General features: G+C 35.2%; 5 protein-coding genes across 5 annotated transcripts; 3 read left to right on the top strand and 2 right to left on the bottom strand.

Moving 5' to 3' along the window:
* The first annotated feature begins 23 nt into the window (after positions 1 to 23).
* On the top strand, positions 24 to 1,537 carry LOC128675414 (myotrophin-like). Its single transcript, XM_053754816.2, has 4 exons — positions 24 to 210; positions 443 to 553; positions 850 to 933; positions 1,051 to 1,537. The coding sequence occupies exons 1-4, from the start codon at positions 142 to 144 to the stop codon at positions 1,135 to 1,137; spliced, it is 351 nt and encodes a 116-aa protein (XP_053610791.1). The 5' UTR covers positions 24 to 141; the 3' UTR covers positions 1,138 to 1,537.
* On the bottom strand, positions 1,525 to 3,180 carry GXIVsPLA2. Its single transcript, XM_053754814.1, has 3 exons — positions 2,734 to 3,180; positions 2,254 to 2,499; positions 1,525 to 2,014 (listed from the first exon to the last, which is right to left on the bottom strand). The coding sequence occupies exons 1-3, from the start codon at positions 2,963 to 2,965 to the stop codon at positions 1,869 to 1,871; spliced, it is 624 nt and encodes a 207-aa protein (XP_053610789.1). The 5' UTR covers positions 2,966 to 3,180; the 3' UTR covers positions 1,525 to 1,868.
* Positions 3,181 to 4,105: 925 nt separating this feature from the next.
* RpL13A (Ribosomal protein L13A) lies at positions 4,106 to 7,143 on the top strand. The gene is made up of 6 exons (XM_053754815.2): positions 4,106 to 4,217; positions 4,564 to 4,694; positions 5,084 to 5,193; positions 5,704 to 5,849; positions 6,442 to 6,564; positions 7,020 to 7,143. Exons 1-6 carry the CDS (start codon positions 4,197 to 4,199, stop codon positions 7,101 to 7,103), a joined length of 615 nt encoding a protein of 204 aa, XP_053610790.1. The 5' UTR covers positions 4,106 to 4,196; the 3' UTR covers positions 7,104 to 7,143.
* Positions 7,144 to 9,304: 2,161 nt separating this feature from the next.
* On the top strand, positions 9,305 to 12,210 carry LOC128675480 (uncharacterized protein PF3D7_1120000-like). The gene is made up of 2 exons (XM_053754916.1): positions 9,305 to 11,451; positions 12,041 to 12,210. Exons 1-2 carry the CDS (start codon positions 9,386 to 9,388, stop codon positions 12,081 to 12,083), a joined length of 2,109 nt encoding a protein of 702 aa, XP_053610891.1. The 5' UTR covers positions 9,305 to 9,385; the 3' UTR covers positions 12,084 to 12,210.
* A 615-nt stretch (positions 12,211 to 12,825) lies between these two features.
* LOC128675481 (uncharacterized protein) lies at positions 12,826 to 15,469 on the bottom strand. Its single transcript, XM_053754917.2, has 5 exons — positions 15,263 to 15,469; positions 14,932 to 15,151; positions 14,408 to 14,614; positions 13,502 to 13,667; positions 12,826 to 13,171 (listed from the first exon to the last, which is right to left on the bottom strand). Exons 1-5 carry the CDS (start codon positions 15,284 to 15,286, stop codon positions 13,078 to 13,080), a joined length of 711 nt encoding a protein of 236 aa, XP_053610892.1. The 5' UTR covers positions 15,287 to 15,469; the 3' UTR covers positions 12,826 to 13,077.
* Between the last annotated feature and the right edge of the window lie 344 nt (positions 15,470 to 15,813).

The raw sequence follows: 15,813 nt of genomic DNA, 5'->3' as shown, positions 1-15,813 counted from the left end.
CTAAAAACTGTTAATGTCTTATTCCAACCAAATGCCAAAAAAACCAAACGCCATCATTCCTTTAGAATCAGAATATCATTCCGTTCTAATACCTAGTATTCTAATTATTTATTCAGAATTTAGAAAGTACAACAAAACAAAATGAGTGAATTGGTTTGGGGTATTAAAAATGGAGACATCGATCAAGTAAAAGACATAATAGAGAGCAAGGTAACGTACTTACATAGGTATTTACGTTTTCTTTTACATTCATTGTTTTGTCTTGCGATTTTGCTAACTGCTGTTGTTGGCAATGGAAAGCTATATTTTGAAGAAAGACGTAGGCACAAAACAGTCTTTCTGTAAACTTTCTTCTGACATTTTTTAATTTACATTCTCTTATAGAAAAACAAGGGACATATTGAAAACCCAACTACTAATAAAATATTATTATTGTTTTCAGAAAATCGACGTTAACGCACAAATAGATGGAAGAGTACCTCTCCATTACGCCGCTGACTATGGCCAAACTGCTGTACTGAATTATTTACTGGACAAGGGAGCAGATCCAAATGTTAGTATTAAACAGATTTGGAACAAAACAATTTTCATTACTACAAATGCCCTTTTGTCATTCTATAGGTATTAAAATAATGTTATAAAAGCCATCATAAATTTATTTTTCATTAAAATCTTGTAAAATGATGATACTTTGCTGTAGTACGTACCTGCAGATGTATCCACAATGGAGTTCTAAAAGGTTGTCTGACACATTTAACAATGTCAAAAATATGGGGTTTAAGGTCAAGAATATGTGGTCATATATGAATTTATAAGTTAAAAATATTATCCATCAAATTTTTATTTCAGATGATAGATAAACATGGCATATCTGTAATTCTGGCTGCCATTTGGGAAGGACACACAGACTGTGTGAAAACATTACTCAAGAATGTAAGTTTAATAATAAATAATTACAATAATCAATAATCAGAACTGGAATTTCGATTTTAATTCTTGTATTTAATGATTGTTCTTGAATATGAATTAGCCTAATTTTATTTATTTCAGGGTGCATCTAAAAATGGAAATACCCCGGATGGCACTCCATACATTGAAGCTGCTGAAAAAGATGAAATCAAAGAACTTCTGACATAGAAACTATCCTTGGAGAAATAAAAAATAAGATCACATCATTAAAAGCTTACAAGTAACTTTATATAAAATGTTTTACATGCATTTATTTACAAGTTAATGAATTATTTTTATATGCAGCATATGAAATATAAGACTCATATGATTTTGATTGTGCGTCCATTTAGTATTAATTCATGTAATTAAGGCCTAAATCATTTCTGGGAAATCTTGCACCAATTATCTAATTTCAAAATCATGCATCTATAATATGTATTAATTATCTGCTGGTGTAAGTTTTCTAAGAGGCCTTGTAATCTAAATTTTAAGCAGATAAAATATTTAATATTAAGATTGATTCCAAGTGGACAAGTAGGATGTAATTTTTATTGCTAAAATAAAAGAAAATCATACTCCCAAACTATGTAGTATTTTTACTTTAATATAAAAATTCAACAAAGAAAATACCAACACACCACCAACCGCCTTGACCAAAACAACATTGTATGTTTTGTTTTATAATCATTATGATACCTTTATCTCACTATTAAAGACTAGAGTAGAGACCACATACAGACATATGAAATACAGTTACTAAAATAATGTTCCTTTTTATTAAATAATGACCTTATTTGTAAAAAGAAACAAAGGCAAAAGGAAAAATATGTTACCCCACTTCATAAACCCAAGACAATTTTGTAAATTAAAACAATTTCTAAATAATTATTACTGGACACAAACTGTAACAATAACACTTATAATTCTCCAGCGCCAGAATATTTTTTATACTTATTATTCTTAGGTGGAGAACAATAACATGCATTCTTCTGGGCATCCAAATAAGATTTACAACCAAGTGTGAGTGTGCCAGTGAATAGTAGTTTGGCTGCTGCTTTGCATCCTGTAATTTAAATAAGAGACAGTAAAGTGCAGAGACAATATTTTAAAATTTATTAGAATAAAGTGTTTTATTGTGGCATAGGACATGTGAAGGCTAGATGTGTCAGTGACTTAACATCTGCTTTACGAACCTGTTCGATTCTGAGTAATCAACAGGTTAAGAAAAGTCAAAGTCATTTCAAAAAGCAGGGGAAAGAGGTGAATGGCTGATTTGTATTGCACAATAAAAAATATCCTTACCTTTTGATAATGTTTCACCAGCAACATTAACAGATTTATAAGTATCACAATAGTTATATAGACATCTCTTAAACTCTAGATCACAAATTTCCTTCCCACTGTTACAAGTATCATAACATATATCATGTGTGTTACAACAGTTTGTCATCAGATCCAATGGAAGGTATTCGGGCGATATGTTCAACCCTAAAGAACCACAGCCATCAGCCTTTGGCACATGATTTTTGTTACGAGTTGGTTTAACACCTGGAACAAAGCATTGCTAAATTCACTTAAGTGGACTCGCATCTGTGGCTCTGATGCTGGCCCAGAAATTGTTTTGTCCCCAGTATAAAAAGTTGAGCGCAAACCCAACTAGTAGTTTGCGCTAGGACTGGGAAAACTAGTGAATCTATCTGCCTGGCTGTAGTTGTGACTATATGGAGGTTATAATGTAAAAATAAATACCCAAAATACTGGGCAATTTTGGACGTAACTTACCTTCTGGACATGTATAAATGCATTCTTCCTCAACTGCCGCATCAAATACTTCATGTAATGATCTGAATTTCTCAGCCACCTTTATTACATTTCCTAGCATATCCCCAAATACAGATTCTGCTGATAATACAGCATCCTTTAAATTTCTTAACATATTCGAACCTACACCTGTGTAGGCGTAGGCTACGAAGGTTAAAACATAAATAAAAATTTTCCTGTAAGGTATCTCCATTGTTATGCACTGTAGTTGTAGCCTTCAAATTTGATGCATAACATATTTTATTCAGCGAACTGAAACCAATATCACGTGGACACGTAATTTAAGCATTAATTATTTTTAGCTCATTTCTCTTAGATAATTTCCAGGTAATAGGTAGGTACTTAGTAGGCATAGTTATTATTAGGTGGTAGTGGTATCTACCCTCAATAAGCAGTCAAGTCAAAGTCAAATATGCATGATAAAATGTGACATTGACTTAAATTGTGCTCAATAAACATTTTAGTTGATAAAGTACCTACTTTGGTGTAGGTAAAGCACCTGTGAATAAAATAGGAAAAGTAATGTGTGAAGGTAAGCATACCGATTATCATTAGATGAATCAAGCAGGATGATCTATCCATATTCATCCATAAATATAAGGCTTCTACGGGTGAGGCTGGATAACGAGTTTTAATAGGGAGTATTAATGTACATTTATTCCGCCAGAGTACAACACTGTATGTTAGGTACACAAAAGATTTGCCAATTTTTGTTATGTCGATTAAAACGTTTATTTTAGAGTACTTTATTAATCCTTTCATTATGTTAGCATTCGTTTGTGAAAATATACAACAATGTAACATATTCGGGTGCCGAAATATTGGGAAAAATCGTTTTCCATTAAATAAAAAAACTTCGAAAACTATGGAATACGCCTCACGCTGTAAAATTTTCGAGCCAGTAAACGATTGAAATACGGACGGTATTAAAATACGGACTTCACACAGGTAAGATCTTCAGTCAAAATCAAGTTTATATCAGTTTATGACCACAGTTGACCAAATAATGCAGAACGTAACCTAAAATAGTGTTATTATTTTCAGGATAATCCACTAAATCCTCCCTATATACTCGTACCACGATTGCGTAGAAGATGTTTTTGGTCGTAAATCTGTAACAATATTGAAAATTGGCGCTTTTTACCTTCGCTGGCAATGTTTGTGTACCTTAATTGTACCATTAGCGCCATCTGCGCTGAGCTTTGCGTAATATGCCCTATTATTCAAATTTCTTAGTACTTTCTTGATAATTTTCAATCTGTTATTTCAACAGCATTTCGTTTTGCAAATATATTTAACTAGGTATTTCATTTTTATGTGCTTGTAGTTTAATAATGCTACTAATCAACTGGCAATACTAACATCTATATCCGGTAGCCATATTGATTAAAAAAGTCATCCTTTTCCGTTTTGTTGTCGTGAAAATGACGGGCTTTAGCAATAAGGTGAGAAGAAAAAATGTTAAATTTGTATTACCAGGGCGAAAACAGTGATATTTGATAAATACAATGAGTTGTTCTGAATTTGATATAACTGTTTTAATTGTGAAAGTGGCAATATCTTGGTATCATGCACTTGTTTCCACGTGCTTGTGTTTCACTTGCTTTTGCAGTTATTTTCGCATTTCTTAAAAATTACCAAAGTTTAGGCTTGGTGCAGTGATTTTACATTATAATTTTGCGCAAGACAGTGTACGGACTGCATTTACTACTATAAAATATTATCATGTTTGAGGTTATGCGGTAAGTACGTCAACGAAATTTTGCTACTAATCTTGGTATTGTGTTTCAGGCCATAGTTATCGATGGTCGTGGGCACCTACTGGGTCGCCTGGCCGCAGTCATCGCTAAAGTCCTGCTGGAGGGGAACAAAGTTGTGGTCGTACGATGTGAACAACTAAACATCTCCGGCAACTTCTTCAGGTATGTTTAAGTCTATATATGTACATACTACATAGGTTACTAATAGAGTACAGATCAAGATACTATTATGATTTTAATTATTGTTATATTATAATTATTAATTACTATTTTATTTGCAAATATTCGAATTTTTTGTGAAGTCGACACTGTCAGTTTAACACTAGAAATATCTAATCCAGTTTGTTTTTTTGATGTCAAACGATGAGCCTTTCCACATTGTTTATAATCAAAATCGACATATTATTTTTCAAAATGATGTTTACATTTTGGGTAATTTGCGACTGAATGTCAAAACTCATGTTGCTAATTTTATGTTCTGATTTTCTTGCGTCCATGCCTACAATTCCATATAAGCTAAGGCATATCCTAATAAATGGTTACAATTTTAGGAACAAACTAAAGTTTATGTCATTCCTGCGCAAGAGGTGCAATGTGAACCCAGCCCGTGGACCATTCCACTTCAGAGCCCCCTCAAAGATCCTCTGGAAGACAGTCCGAGGTAAGTTAGTATTTCTTGCAATAAACATAAAAGATGTTTAGCATACTCCCAAGTTAGTCTCTTGCATGAAAGTTTGAATAGATGTTTATATAAATAAATGTAAATCCATATTTTAGATTTCCTTACAAATATTTTAGATGCAATAGTTTGTTTGTTACAATCACAGTTTAACTTCATAAATTCCTATACATATAGTTGAGTTTATTTTTGCTCTGTGAGAAACAACAAGTTCTTTAAAATTTGAGGTTCACCCATTTCACTTTCATGTGCTAAGCCGTCACTTAAAAAAGCAAGTGGTTGATTGTTAATCAAGTTTGAAAGATGGAGAAAATAAACCAATCAATCATGTAATTACTGAATGTTTTTTTGTCTTTTTTGTAATGATTATTAACACACATACCTACATTATTTGATATCTCTGTGATAAACACAAAATTATGAAACTATTGAACATCTGAAAAACAATATTTTTCTTAAATTTAGAATGATGACTTATGAAAAATTTGTCAGGCATGATCCCACACAAGACTGAGCGTGGAAAGGACGCTCTCAGAAGGCTCCGCGCATACGACGGCTGCCCTCCACCGTACGACAATCGCCGCAGGGTGGTCGTACCTGCTGCTCTTCGGGTATTCTGCTTGAAGCCCGGCCGTAAGGTACATTATTTATTGTTACTTCAAAAAACTGCAACAAGTTTGAAAAAATCCAGATAAGACGTTTTTTACCAGTCTGTTCAGTGTGAAAAGATAAAAGTCTGTCAAACTGTTGAGTTTTGTAACTTTTAAACTTTTTTGTGATTAAAAAATGCTGTTTGCACTGGTTATAAACAGCAGTGGATGAAACCCAACAGTGTTGTCCATTAATGGTGGTAGAAAAATTATATTATTTATGCGGTATTTTATCCATTGGCTGATTAACTAGATGATTCAATAGATAAAACTTTTGTTACTTCCAATACAACCCCCTGTTCTCTAAAATTTTTATGGTCCCATACCCCAAAAGTTAAATGAATGTGTATAGAAGTAATTTTTAAATATATTTTCTAGCCCATAATTGCCCTACTGACAGTCACCAAATAATTTTATTTGACATGTGAAAATTATTATTGCAACATTGATCAGTGATGTTATATTTGGGTAATTTGCGACTGAAAATCCATGTTGTTACTTTAAAACTAATACTGAGATTGCTTATCCTTATGCAGTAAATAGTTGATCAACAACAAATTGTTGTTACATATTTTTTTAGTACTGCCACGTCGGCCGTCTATCCCACGAAGTCGGCTGGAAGTACCGCGACGTCGTCAGGAAGCTGGAGGACAAGAGAAAGTTCAAGGCTGTCCACAAAGTCGCTTACGAGAGGAAACTCAAGGTTTGTGATTACCAATGGACCACTAACTGTTTGCAATGTAAAGTCAGCCAGACTTTCATGCTGACCACCAAAAAAATGTAATGCACCAGCTGCTCCATCTATGGATTGTAAAAGTCAAATCAAGGCAAAGGGGATTCTTTTCACCGGCGATAAGCGTGCTCTAGACAGCTTAAAGTGGTCTTTGAGATTCATAATAACTCTTGACTCTGTCCACCCCATAAAGGGACATGTAATACAATATTTATATAAATAAAGGTAAACATAGCTCTCAGTGTAGGAAGTGCATGAAGAAAAAATTAATCTATAGCTGCATTTACTGACCTTATGATGATTAATCTTCTTACCTACATTATTTGATGCTTTATGAAAATAATGTTTCACTGATGCCCTAATTTTAATATCCCCCACAACTTGTTACTAAAAGCACGCTTGACATTTTAATATCTTTGTTGCAGAAAATCACCAAGGATGCCGGCGAAAAGGTAGCAAAGGCGACGGCGCCCTTCTCTGCCGTCATCAAATCCTATGGATACAACTAGGACTAAGAATATTTTACAAAAATAAACCTTTGGTTGCCCAGTCTGTAATTTTATTTACATCTCTCATATTCGATAAGTAGGTCCTTTTTACCCCCAAAAGGGGCTTGTAGGTGACCAATAAGCGCTCTAGGGTAATAATGTAGCTAGAAAAGCCCTAGGGCGTTAAGTAATTAAAAAAAAAACACTTCACTCTTTCAAAAAGTTCACGCACCTACAATATATAACAGCTTCTTATATCTAACCATCATACTGGCAATAGACAAGCATTAAGCCCAATGACCAAAGAGGTCGCACTATTTTTTAACTAATAAAATGTTCTTGTAATTACGGTTTTTTTCTACTTGCCTCACTATCAAGAGTAGTTCTTCGGGTGTAAGCATCAATTGCAACCTCGAACTATAGTCGCCTAATTTACTATTAAAAAGATAGAATCCCAATTAAAAAGTAATGTTTTGGATTATTTTATATTCCGAGGGACAAATCTCCATGATCAATTACATTTTATTATAATTTTAATGTGTCTGAGCCACAGGAGTAAGCATTAGGAACAGAGGCTATTCAGAAAAGGAGCGTCCGTAAGATGACGTGACGCCCCTAACATTAGTGTAATTTAATTCTTTAAAGTTTTGTCATATCTTTGAAAGTATTGTCACAGTATTTTAACTGGTGTTTCTAATAAATACTTCGATTAGTCACCAAAATAAAAATTTGTCATCTACTCGACGATTTGATTATTTTATTTACGAATTCTATCCGTGTACCTACCAAATTATGTTCAATAGGGAACTAAGTAAGACTTTACTACTTTGTCATAAAATTTATTAACTTACTATCTGTGGAAAACGAAGTATAGGGAAAGGCCGAAAAAGGATGGAGTGCGTAAGACAGGATATGGCTAAAAGACGAAGTAACTGATAGGCTCAGATTATATAATTCTATCCTGATTAGGTTACTAGTTTATAGGAGCATCATGGAATTAGTAGGTACTACGGAGTACAGACCTACTAATTCCATGGTTAACATCATAATATACTGACAAGTCGAGGACACTGACATGTTGTTCCGGCCCCACATAAAGTGGGATGAGGGTAAGCGGATGATGATGATCTCATGGAATTATTACTAAATCCATGAATGATCTAGTGTAGCATGATTATAGATAGTATCACTTTTTTAGATTTCACTGATAATTAAATTAATAAAAATGTGATGATGGCGCTCTATCGTAAAGAATATATATTTCAAGTTTCTCAAAATATAAACCCTATAAGCTGATATATCACACAATATTAACTTTTTTAAATCTTCAAATTTAACTGCCAAAATAAAAACTCAAGTAACTTTTCTGCCTTTGTATCACAGACTTCCATATCATGTGTCGTTGGATCGGATCATTTACCCTTTTCATGAACGGAATTTTATTTTATGAACGGAAATATTAAGCATCAGAAATCCCAAAAATAGCTAAGTAGTTAGGTACTTATATTGCATTGACGTCATAGGAATTCAATTTATGGGTCCCATTTGCAGCTTCAGCGGGTCCGATCTGATAAATTATTTTACGCGCGGAGGACAAATCTGCCGGGGCAGCTGTGCCCGGCGATAACGAACGAATTAAAGCAAAATGTACACGTTCTTGATACTTGTTCTATAATCTTGAAACTAGAGCAAGGCACGTCTTCCAGTTCCAGCATCGTAAGATTTATGCGCGCATTTATTCCCCTGAACGCGTCTATTGTTACTATTTCATACTTAGGTTTTGATTTACCACGTTTTTGGGGTCGCCCTTCCGGAATCGACGTCCTGAGTTAGATTTCTAGCCGCGGCATTTGTAATAGCTTTTTATTGATCCGTATTAATAGTTATGGTAGTTTTCATTACTTTTAACTGAACTAAAAATACTCCTACTTATGCTTTATTATATACCTTCCCGTTCCAGCAAAATAGTTTTTAGTTAAAATACGTAATAACCATGAATTTAGGGATTCATAATTAATTTTTTACCACTTCACATACACAACACACACATTTCGTTTTCATAAACGGTTAAGTATTAAGATTGGTTAGCCGGCGTTCATAAACGTTGTAGCGTGTCCCAGCGTAGGTTGTTTCAAATTGAATGCGTTCTAGCGCATAATAGATATTCAATGAAAGTAGCTGCTGAGGCAGTATAAAAAGATATGTCTTCGGTCTAGATCCTCAGTACGGAAGCATCCTTAGCAGGTCTACGTATAGCTCTGAAATCGCAAAAAGAATACTCACAATAAGGCCAGACGGTGACTATGTATAAGTGGAGTTTACTGCTACTTGCGTCTGCCGCGGTGTTCCAGCCTATTGCGTCCTTCACCGAGCGCAACCTCGTTGATGGAAGGCAACAGTGTTGTGATCACCAACCGCATTTACTCCACCGAGACACTAGGCTCGACTTTTATGGAAATTACCGTTTTAACAAAGTTGCATCCGATGACCGTAGAGTAAATGGCCAACGTGTAGCAGAAACTCGAAGATATGAAGTAAGAAGCGTCGAAACTGCACCATTTCGAGACACGGAAAGTCCGAATTCCCGCAGAGACATCTCAGGCCCCAGTGCTAGATCATCTCGATTAGATCGCCGGGCTGTTGAAATAAACTCCCGCATTCAAAGAACCAGATATGTCACACGAGAACGTTTTAATTGGGTGTCCGGCCAGAGGGAACGTGACTATTCTGACACAGCGCGAGTTGGCAACGATCAACGATCCCGTCTATCCATGGATAGCCGCCGAGAACAACGTCTGCTTACTAGAGAAACTACTAACATGCGAAATGTTAGAGCGTTCAGTGAGGGAAGAGACTTACTCCAAAGAACGAGAAATGACGTAGTCCAGGCTAACATTCGAAACAGGCGTGTTTCAAGGGAGACAGAATTTTTAAATCGTCGCAGTAATGTTGATCTCCGAGACTCCAGGCGTCAGAATGTGAATAACATTAATAAGGAAGATCGTTCTTTAGAGAGAGTTCGCGATGTCAGCGAATCTAGACTTTCCTCAGTCAGGTCTAGACTGGTAGACAACAATAGGCGAATAACAAGGGAAAATATGATGCGCGAAATTAATTTAAACCAGCGGGTAGCTAGAGAGTCATTAGATGAAAGGAGAGTTCGTGAAACTCCTGAATCCAGACTTGTGAATCATCGCCGCGCCCTAAATGAAAGACACCAAATCCGTGAGGATTTTAGACAGGAGCGATTTGCCGGCGCTAATCGGAGATTTGCGAACGTCGCCGAAAGAGATGTTCTAATGAGGACAAGACCAGAGTCGACAGAGAGGAGTGAAGAACGTCAGTCACGTAAGATTCGTGAAAATATAAGGGAAAATAATGCTAAAAGGGATGCTCAACGAAGCGCTATTGAAGTTAATCGACGACTTGTCAGGTCTGTTGACCGTTCATTTACTAGAGATGCAGACATAGAACGACGTCAGGTGACTAGGTCTCTGGATCGTCGATCAAATATAGCTTTTAGATCATTAGAAACTAGAAGATCTTCACTTTCTCGCCATGAAAGCAGGAACATGATCAGAAATGATGTCAGGCGTATCCAAAATACTCGTGATGATGCGAGAGATACGCACAATACTGAACGGCGATCCCTAGATCATCAGACGAGGAAAGATGGGCGCTATAGTACAACAAATAATGCAATTCGAAGCCCTAGCGAAGATAGGACTATGTCACACCTAATCAGGCGCCACACAGACGTTCGATCTAGAATTATGGAGCAACGCATAGACAGCCCAACTGAAAATAATCGGGGATTCAGAGATCAGAGCTCCAGAACCGAAGCGCGAAGGAATTTACAAAATCGTGAACAAGAACGTCACGAAAATCGCAGGATTTCTGATCGACGAATGGAAAGAAGCCGTTTCGAAGCGCGGGCGATTGAAAATGTAAGAACAGAACGGCACGACGAAAGATTTGACAATAGAGCTGATACGAGGAACCAGATGAGGTCTAACCGTGTCAACGAAATACCTGAGGTTTTAGTGCGACGATCCAGGGAGCTAGAAAGAGATGCGATTCGCACTCGTGATGCTCGAGTTGACCATGAGCGAATGCAGAATATGAGGGAAACACGTAACAAAGAAGTCAGGAATACACGTAATGCTGATACGCGTGATAGAAGCGAGACTCGATCTCGACTTGCACTGACAGAAGCAGCAAGATTCCGCCGTGAATACTCGACCAAGTCCTTGGAACAAGAATCATTTGCCTTGAATTGGCAATACTTGTTCTACACTCTGCAGGGCATATACCTGTGTGGCATCATCGCAACAATGATGAAAGAGAAACCCGAGAATCACAAGTCAAGGTACATAATCTATTTATATATATATCTTTTTATATATTTTTAGAAAAAAAAAAATTGTAAGAAACAATAATGGTAAGCCGATCTGGCATGATAGGGACCAACACTGTTCAAATGAGTTTCTTTCGGCATTTCTTCTCAGCAGTGGTCGTTCCGAAATGCCAGTAGTTTGTAGCTTGTGAGAAATAACTATAAATATAAAGATTGACAAGAAAAAGTGCCTGTGAAGGTCTAATTTCTGAATAAATGATTTGAATTTTGAATTTGAATTTATTGAAAGTTAGACTGAAATTAGTTTATATGGTATCTGGAAATGAAATTAAAAAAGAAATTTATATTTCTACCTATAGTTAGCACGACTTATATTTGTAAGGGTATAAAGTTATATGTAAAATGAACAGACAGAAACCTCTATAGTCTCCGTTTTACAAATAAATTTTAAATGTTATTGACAGGATTACGTACTCGCAAATTCGCAAGCTAACCCCACTGAATTCGAAAATTACAGTTAGTGAACGCCCTGACTGATCTCATTTTAACCTTGAATAGAGCTCAACTCAAGTATATTAAATTATTTTTAATTTTGTTCCAGATCCTGGTGGGGAATTTACACAAAAGCCGTCAAAGCTGATTAATTTCTTATGAAGTCTCTACTGAATGTTCGCTTACAAAAAATGTATTTCAATGTTATGCATCAATGTTAGAACTGCTACTGTAATGTAGATTTAGAAAATAAATGTGGTATTTATAAAATATACAAAATGTCTCCTTATTTTGCAAGAAATCATTGTTCATATGAAAGAAAGTCTAACAAAAAACTGCTTACAGTATTTTTCCACTCACCATGTTTTAAACTTTCATTCGACATAGGATTCCCATGCTGCATCTTGGTATTATAAATAATATAATACACTATGTAATCAATACATATCATAAAACAGTAGAAAAAAAATCCTGTACATTGTTGAATATATATTAGGAAATACAGAAATTACGCCTTAATGAATTGTTGTTCAGCCTGATGAGCATTTTCTGTTGAGGTATAAAAATCGAAGATCTAGAATCTAGTCTTTTTTTATTGGCGACAGAAGGAATAAAGAAGCGGGAGTAGGACACGCAGCGGGAAATGGGATGGGGCACGTTACGGGAAAATATGTTTCGGAACGAGACACGTAGCGGATATTGTAGCGGGAAACGGGGAATTGAACTAAAGATGACAAAATGACAAAAATACGAATCATAGTAATAAATAAATTTTACCAGTCTTAGAATACGCGATAAAAGAATAACTGCAATTTTACTTCGATTCCTTTTAAGAACTGAAATACACGCGTACGAAGCCGCGGGCAAAAGCTAGTATACTAATAAAAACAGATGTACTTACATATTTCACTTTATTTAAGGGAAGTTACAATAAATTTAGACAATTCAGGGTAGCACAATTCACAGGTATTATGAATGGAAACTATAAAGAAGATTCCACAAAAACTAAACTAGATATATAATTTAAAATATACCATACTATTTAAAATAAATGCAAACATATAAAAGTACTTATGATTACACTTACAACGTAAACATTACTTAAAAGCAAATAAATTTAATACCAGGAAATAATCCAGCTTTAGTTTAGAAATCTATTGTATCTGTCTTCTTTTTGTGTTGGCCTTCATACCATGCCTTGGATATCATTCTTTTCATTTCATCATCACCAGTTTCATACCTGAAGAGAAAAAAACAAATCCTATTTAAAAACTGATGATAACTGTCAAAGTTTGTGAAAACATTTCAATTCACAGCTTGCTGATATAATACTCTGTCTATATGTAACATATCAAACAGTTGGTGTTAAAAACCAATCACATCAGGCAGATTTATCTAGCAGTTCAGAAAGTGGTGACACATGCCCTATAAGTGATACCTGTTTCAGCTTGCTGATAAAGTATCTAATATATGTAATAGCAGATAGAGGGAATGTGGTGCACAATTTTTTTTTTAATTTGTAAACATCATAGGCACATATTTAGTTATATATCCAAAACAAAAGACTTACATATTCTTCATGAGACTCATAATGGACTCCTGTGGATCCTTATTCTTATCCATGTCATCAGCTTTGAATCGGTTGTTGCGCTGATCCTCAAACTTCTTCTCTATCTCTGTCATGTGTGACCATTTTACATTTTGCTGTTTCTTCGCCAAGAAAACAACAACTCTGTCTGTAATTTGATAAAAACATTGGTTTGAGTGATTTAACTTGTATAGTATTAAGTATAACTGCTATAGCATTTGTGTGTCTGCAAACATGTCCCCATATTAAAAATCAACAACTATAACAACTTCATTTTTTAGACACATAGATAAATAAATAAATAAATATATTAGGACAAATCACACAGATTGAGCTAGCCCCAAAGTAAGTTCGAGACTTGTGTTATGGGATACTAACTCAACGATACCATATTTTATAACATATACATATCTAGATAAACATCCAAGACCCGGGCCAATCAGATAAATGTGTATACTAAAAATTTATGGTTTAACCCAAATGAAGTCCCAACATGTAAATAAGTTTTGAAGTCAGTTGAACTATCAAATACAATAATATGAAAATCAACGCATATCATAATTTCTAGTCTTATTTTTTTATACCACTAAGCAGGTAAACAGGCATGGGTGATGGAGCCCACATGTATTGATTTATGATTCTATGTGGTCACCACAGCCTATCAATATCTGCCATACCAGGATTGTCTCAAGCTTGTTGCCTACTTTGTTGCCTAGGTCCCGTCAAATCAGAACACAACAATGCAAGCACTGCTTTTTGGCTTAATTAAATAATTTAAATTATTTCTGCTTGTGTAGTGCAGTGCTTAGTACATGCAGAAGACCTTTGTACCAAGGTCTACCTCTGATGTTTTAGCTTAGCTAGCTATTGGTGAATATTTTAGCTTACCAGTTTTTTGTTTCCAATGGCATTCAGCAACATTAATGGGCTCTAGCAGATTATTGATGACTAAAAGGTAGTCCTTATTGTCCAAGCTGTCTACATGGAGTTCCATGGAGCGCTCTGTCAGTTTGCAGTACACTTGCTCTTTTGGCACTGTTTGGACGTCTTTCAAGGTGACAAACACTTGGATGAACTTGTCAGACTGATCCCAACCTGAAAATTACAATATTTTTGGAAATTACAAGATGTGTTATTTTTATGGACGATTTATGAGTATAAATAAATGATTTGCTTATTTCAATTAACAAGACCTACAAACTAATAGATAAAATACACGTCAGATGAATAAAGTAGTCAAATAGGTACTTAATTTTTTTTTACTGTCTAAATGGATTTCCCGAGACTGGAAATTGATACAGATTGTTGTTAAGTCAGTGTATTATTGTTATCGAACTAAACATTTGAAAGAAGAAATTTAAATTAAATTGAAAATTAAATCATAATTTGAATGAGTTTCGACAGATACTCACCATATCCATTAAGCTTTATCTGGTATCTCTTGCTTTGTGTTGGAGCTGAAGTAGTTGGAACAGGTGACACTTCCATAGGACTGGCTGGAACATCCTCTTTTTCTTTAATCGTAATCCATTCTGTTTCCAATTTACGGACTTCGAGAGACAAAATGTCTTGGACCTTCTTGCGTTTTGCTTGCTTCAGTAATGCATTCAATTCGTCAATATCACTTCGCAACTAAAAGTAAAAATATAGTAAACATCTCCGGATCAACAATACAATATATATTTTAGATAGTATTATAGGTTTTCAAAAAATAATTGTCACTTCTATTTGAGAACAGCTTACCTCTTTCAATTTTCCTTCAGACATTTTTAGCTGAACAAAGTATAGGTTTGCTTCACAGGAAATGTGTTTTTAGTTAATTCTGAGCTAAAATCACCACACAAGCACAGCACAGTAGGTAATTATAAAACATGAAACAAACACCTTGCCGTTGATTCGATCTAGAAAATACTGGAAAATATTGAGGTTATAGCTTAGATATTTATACTCATTGGCAGGTGACATCTGACAGTGACAGTTTGGAAAAGGTTGTTTTGTTGTTTTACTATTTTATTGTTAGTCGTTAGGATTGGATATAAAGAAAGAAGAGCCAAACCAAAAATATGCGTTGCATGCATGCATGAGCATGACCACAATGACCACCAGCCACAACTTACATATTAACCTCATCACCAACATTGAGGAATTGAGGGCATAGCTAGGCTAGAATGTAGAGGGCTTTGCTAGGCTTACCTCTTCGCCAAATAACGGATTCCTAGCTAGACTGAGTCGTCCACGCAAGTGAATGATTGCAGCTGTCTTGGTGCCATAGTTTTAGAAGGGTTCCGCGCGCG

Source organism: Plodia interpunctella, chromosome 14, assembly GCF_027563975.2.
Source record: "Plodia interpunctella isolate USDA-ARS_2022_Savannah chromosome 14, ilPloInte3.2, whole genome shotgun sequence".
Classification (NCBI taxonomy): Eukaryota; Metazoa; Arthropoda; class Insecta; order Lepidoptera; family Pyralidae; genus Plodia; species Plodia interpunctella.
Note: the sequence above shows the minus strand (reverse complement) of the source record. Positions and strands in the feature narration are given on the sequence as shown.

Excerpts from the sequence above, each read along its gene's own strand:
- RpL13A (XM_053754815.2), top strand. The coding sequence starts at position 4,197 with ATGACGGGCTTTAGCAATAAG. Across the intron at positions 4,218-4,563 it reads TGACGGGCTTTAGCAATAAG|GCCATAGTTATCGATGGTCG; the intron begins GTGAGAAGAAAA and ends ATTGTGTTTCAG. Across the intron at positions 5,850-6,441 it reads GCTTGAAGCCCGGCCGTAAG|TACTGCCACGTCGGCCGTCT; the intron begins GTACATTATTTA and ends ATATTTTTTTAG.
- LOC128675481 (XM_053754917.2), bottom strand. The coding sequence starts at position 15,286 with ATGTCTGAAGGAAAATTGAAAGAG. Across the intron at positions 15,152-15,262 it reads CTGAAGGAAAATTGAAAGAG|TTGCGAAGTGATATTGACGA; the intron begins GTAAGCTGTTCT and ends TTTTACTTTTAG. Across the intron at positions 13,668-14,407 it reads CCATTGGAAACAAAAAACTG|ACAGAGTTGTTGTTTTCTTG; the intron begins GTAAGCTAAAAT and ends ATCAAATTACAG.
- LOC128675414 (XM_053754816.2), top strand. The coding sequence starts at position 142 with ATGAGTGAATTGGTTTGGGGTATTAAAAATGGAGACATCGATCAAGTA. Across the intron at positions 554-849 it reads ACAAGGGAGCAGATCCAAAT|ATGATAGATAAACATGGCAT; the intron begins GTTAGTATTAAA and ends TTTTTATTTCAG. Across the intron at positions 934-1,050 it reads TGAAAACATTACTCAAGAAT|GGTGCATCTAAAAATGGAAA; the intron begins GTAAGTTTAATA and ends TATTTATTTCAG.
- GXIVsPLA2 (XM_053754814.1), bottom strand. The coding sequence starts at position 2,965 with ATGGAGATACCTTACAGGAAAATTTTTATTTATGTTTTAACCTTCGTA. Across the intron at positions 2,500-2,733 it reads CATTTATACATGTCCAGAAG|GTGTTAAACCAACTCGTAAC; the intron begins GTAAGTTACGTC and ends GCTTTGTTCCAG. Across the intron at positions 2,015-2,253 it reads TGGTGAAACATTATCAAAAG|GATGCAAAGCAGCAGCCAAA; the intron begins GTAAGGATATTT and ends TTTAAATTACAG.
- LOC128675480 (XM_053754916.1), top strand. The coding sequence starts at position 9,386 with ATGTATAAGTGGAGTTTACTGCTACTTGCGTCTGCCGCGGTGTTCCAG. Across the intron at positions 11,452-12,040 it reads CCCGAGAATCACAAGTCAAG|ATCCTGGTGGGGAATTTACA; the intron begins GTACATAATCTA and ends ATTTTGTTCCAG.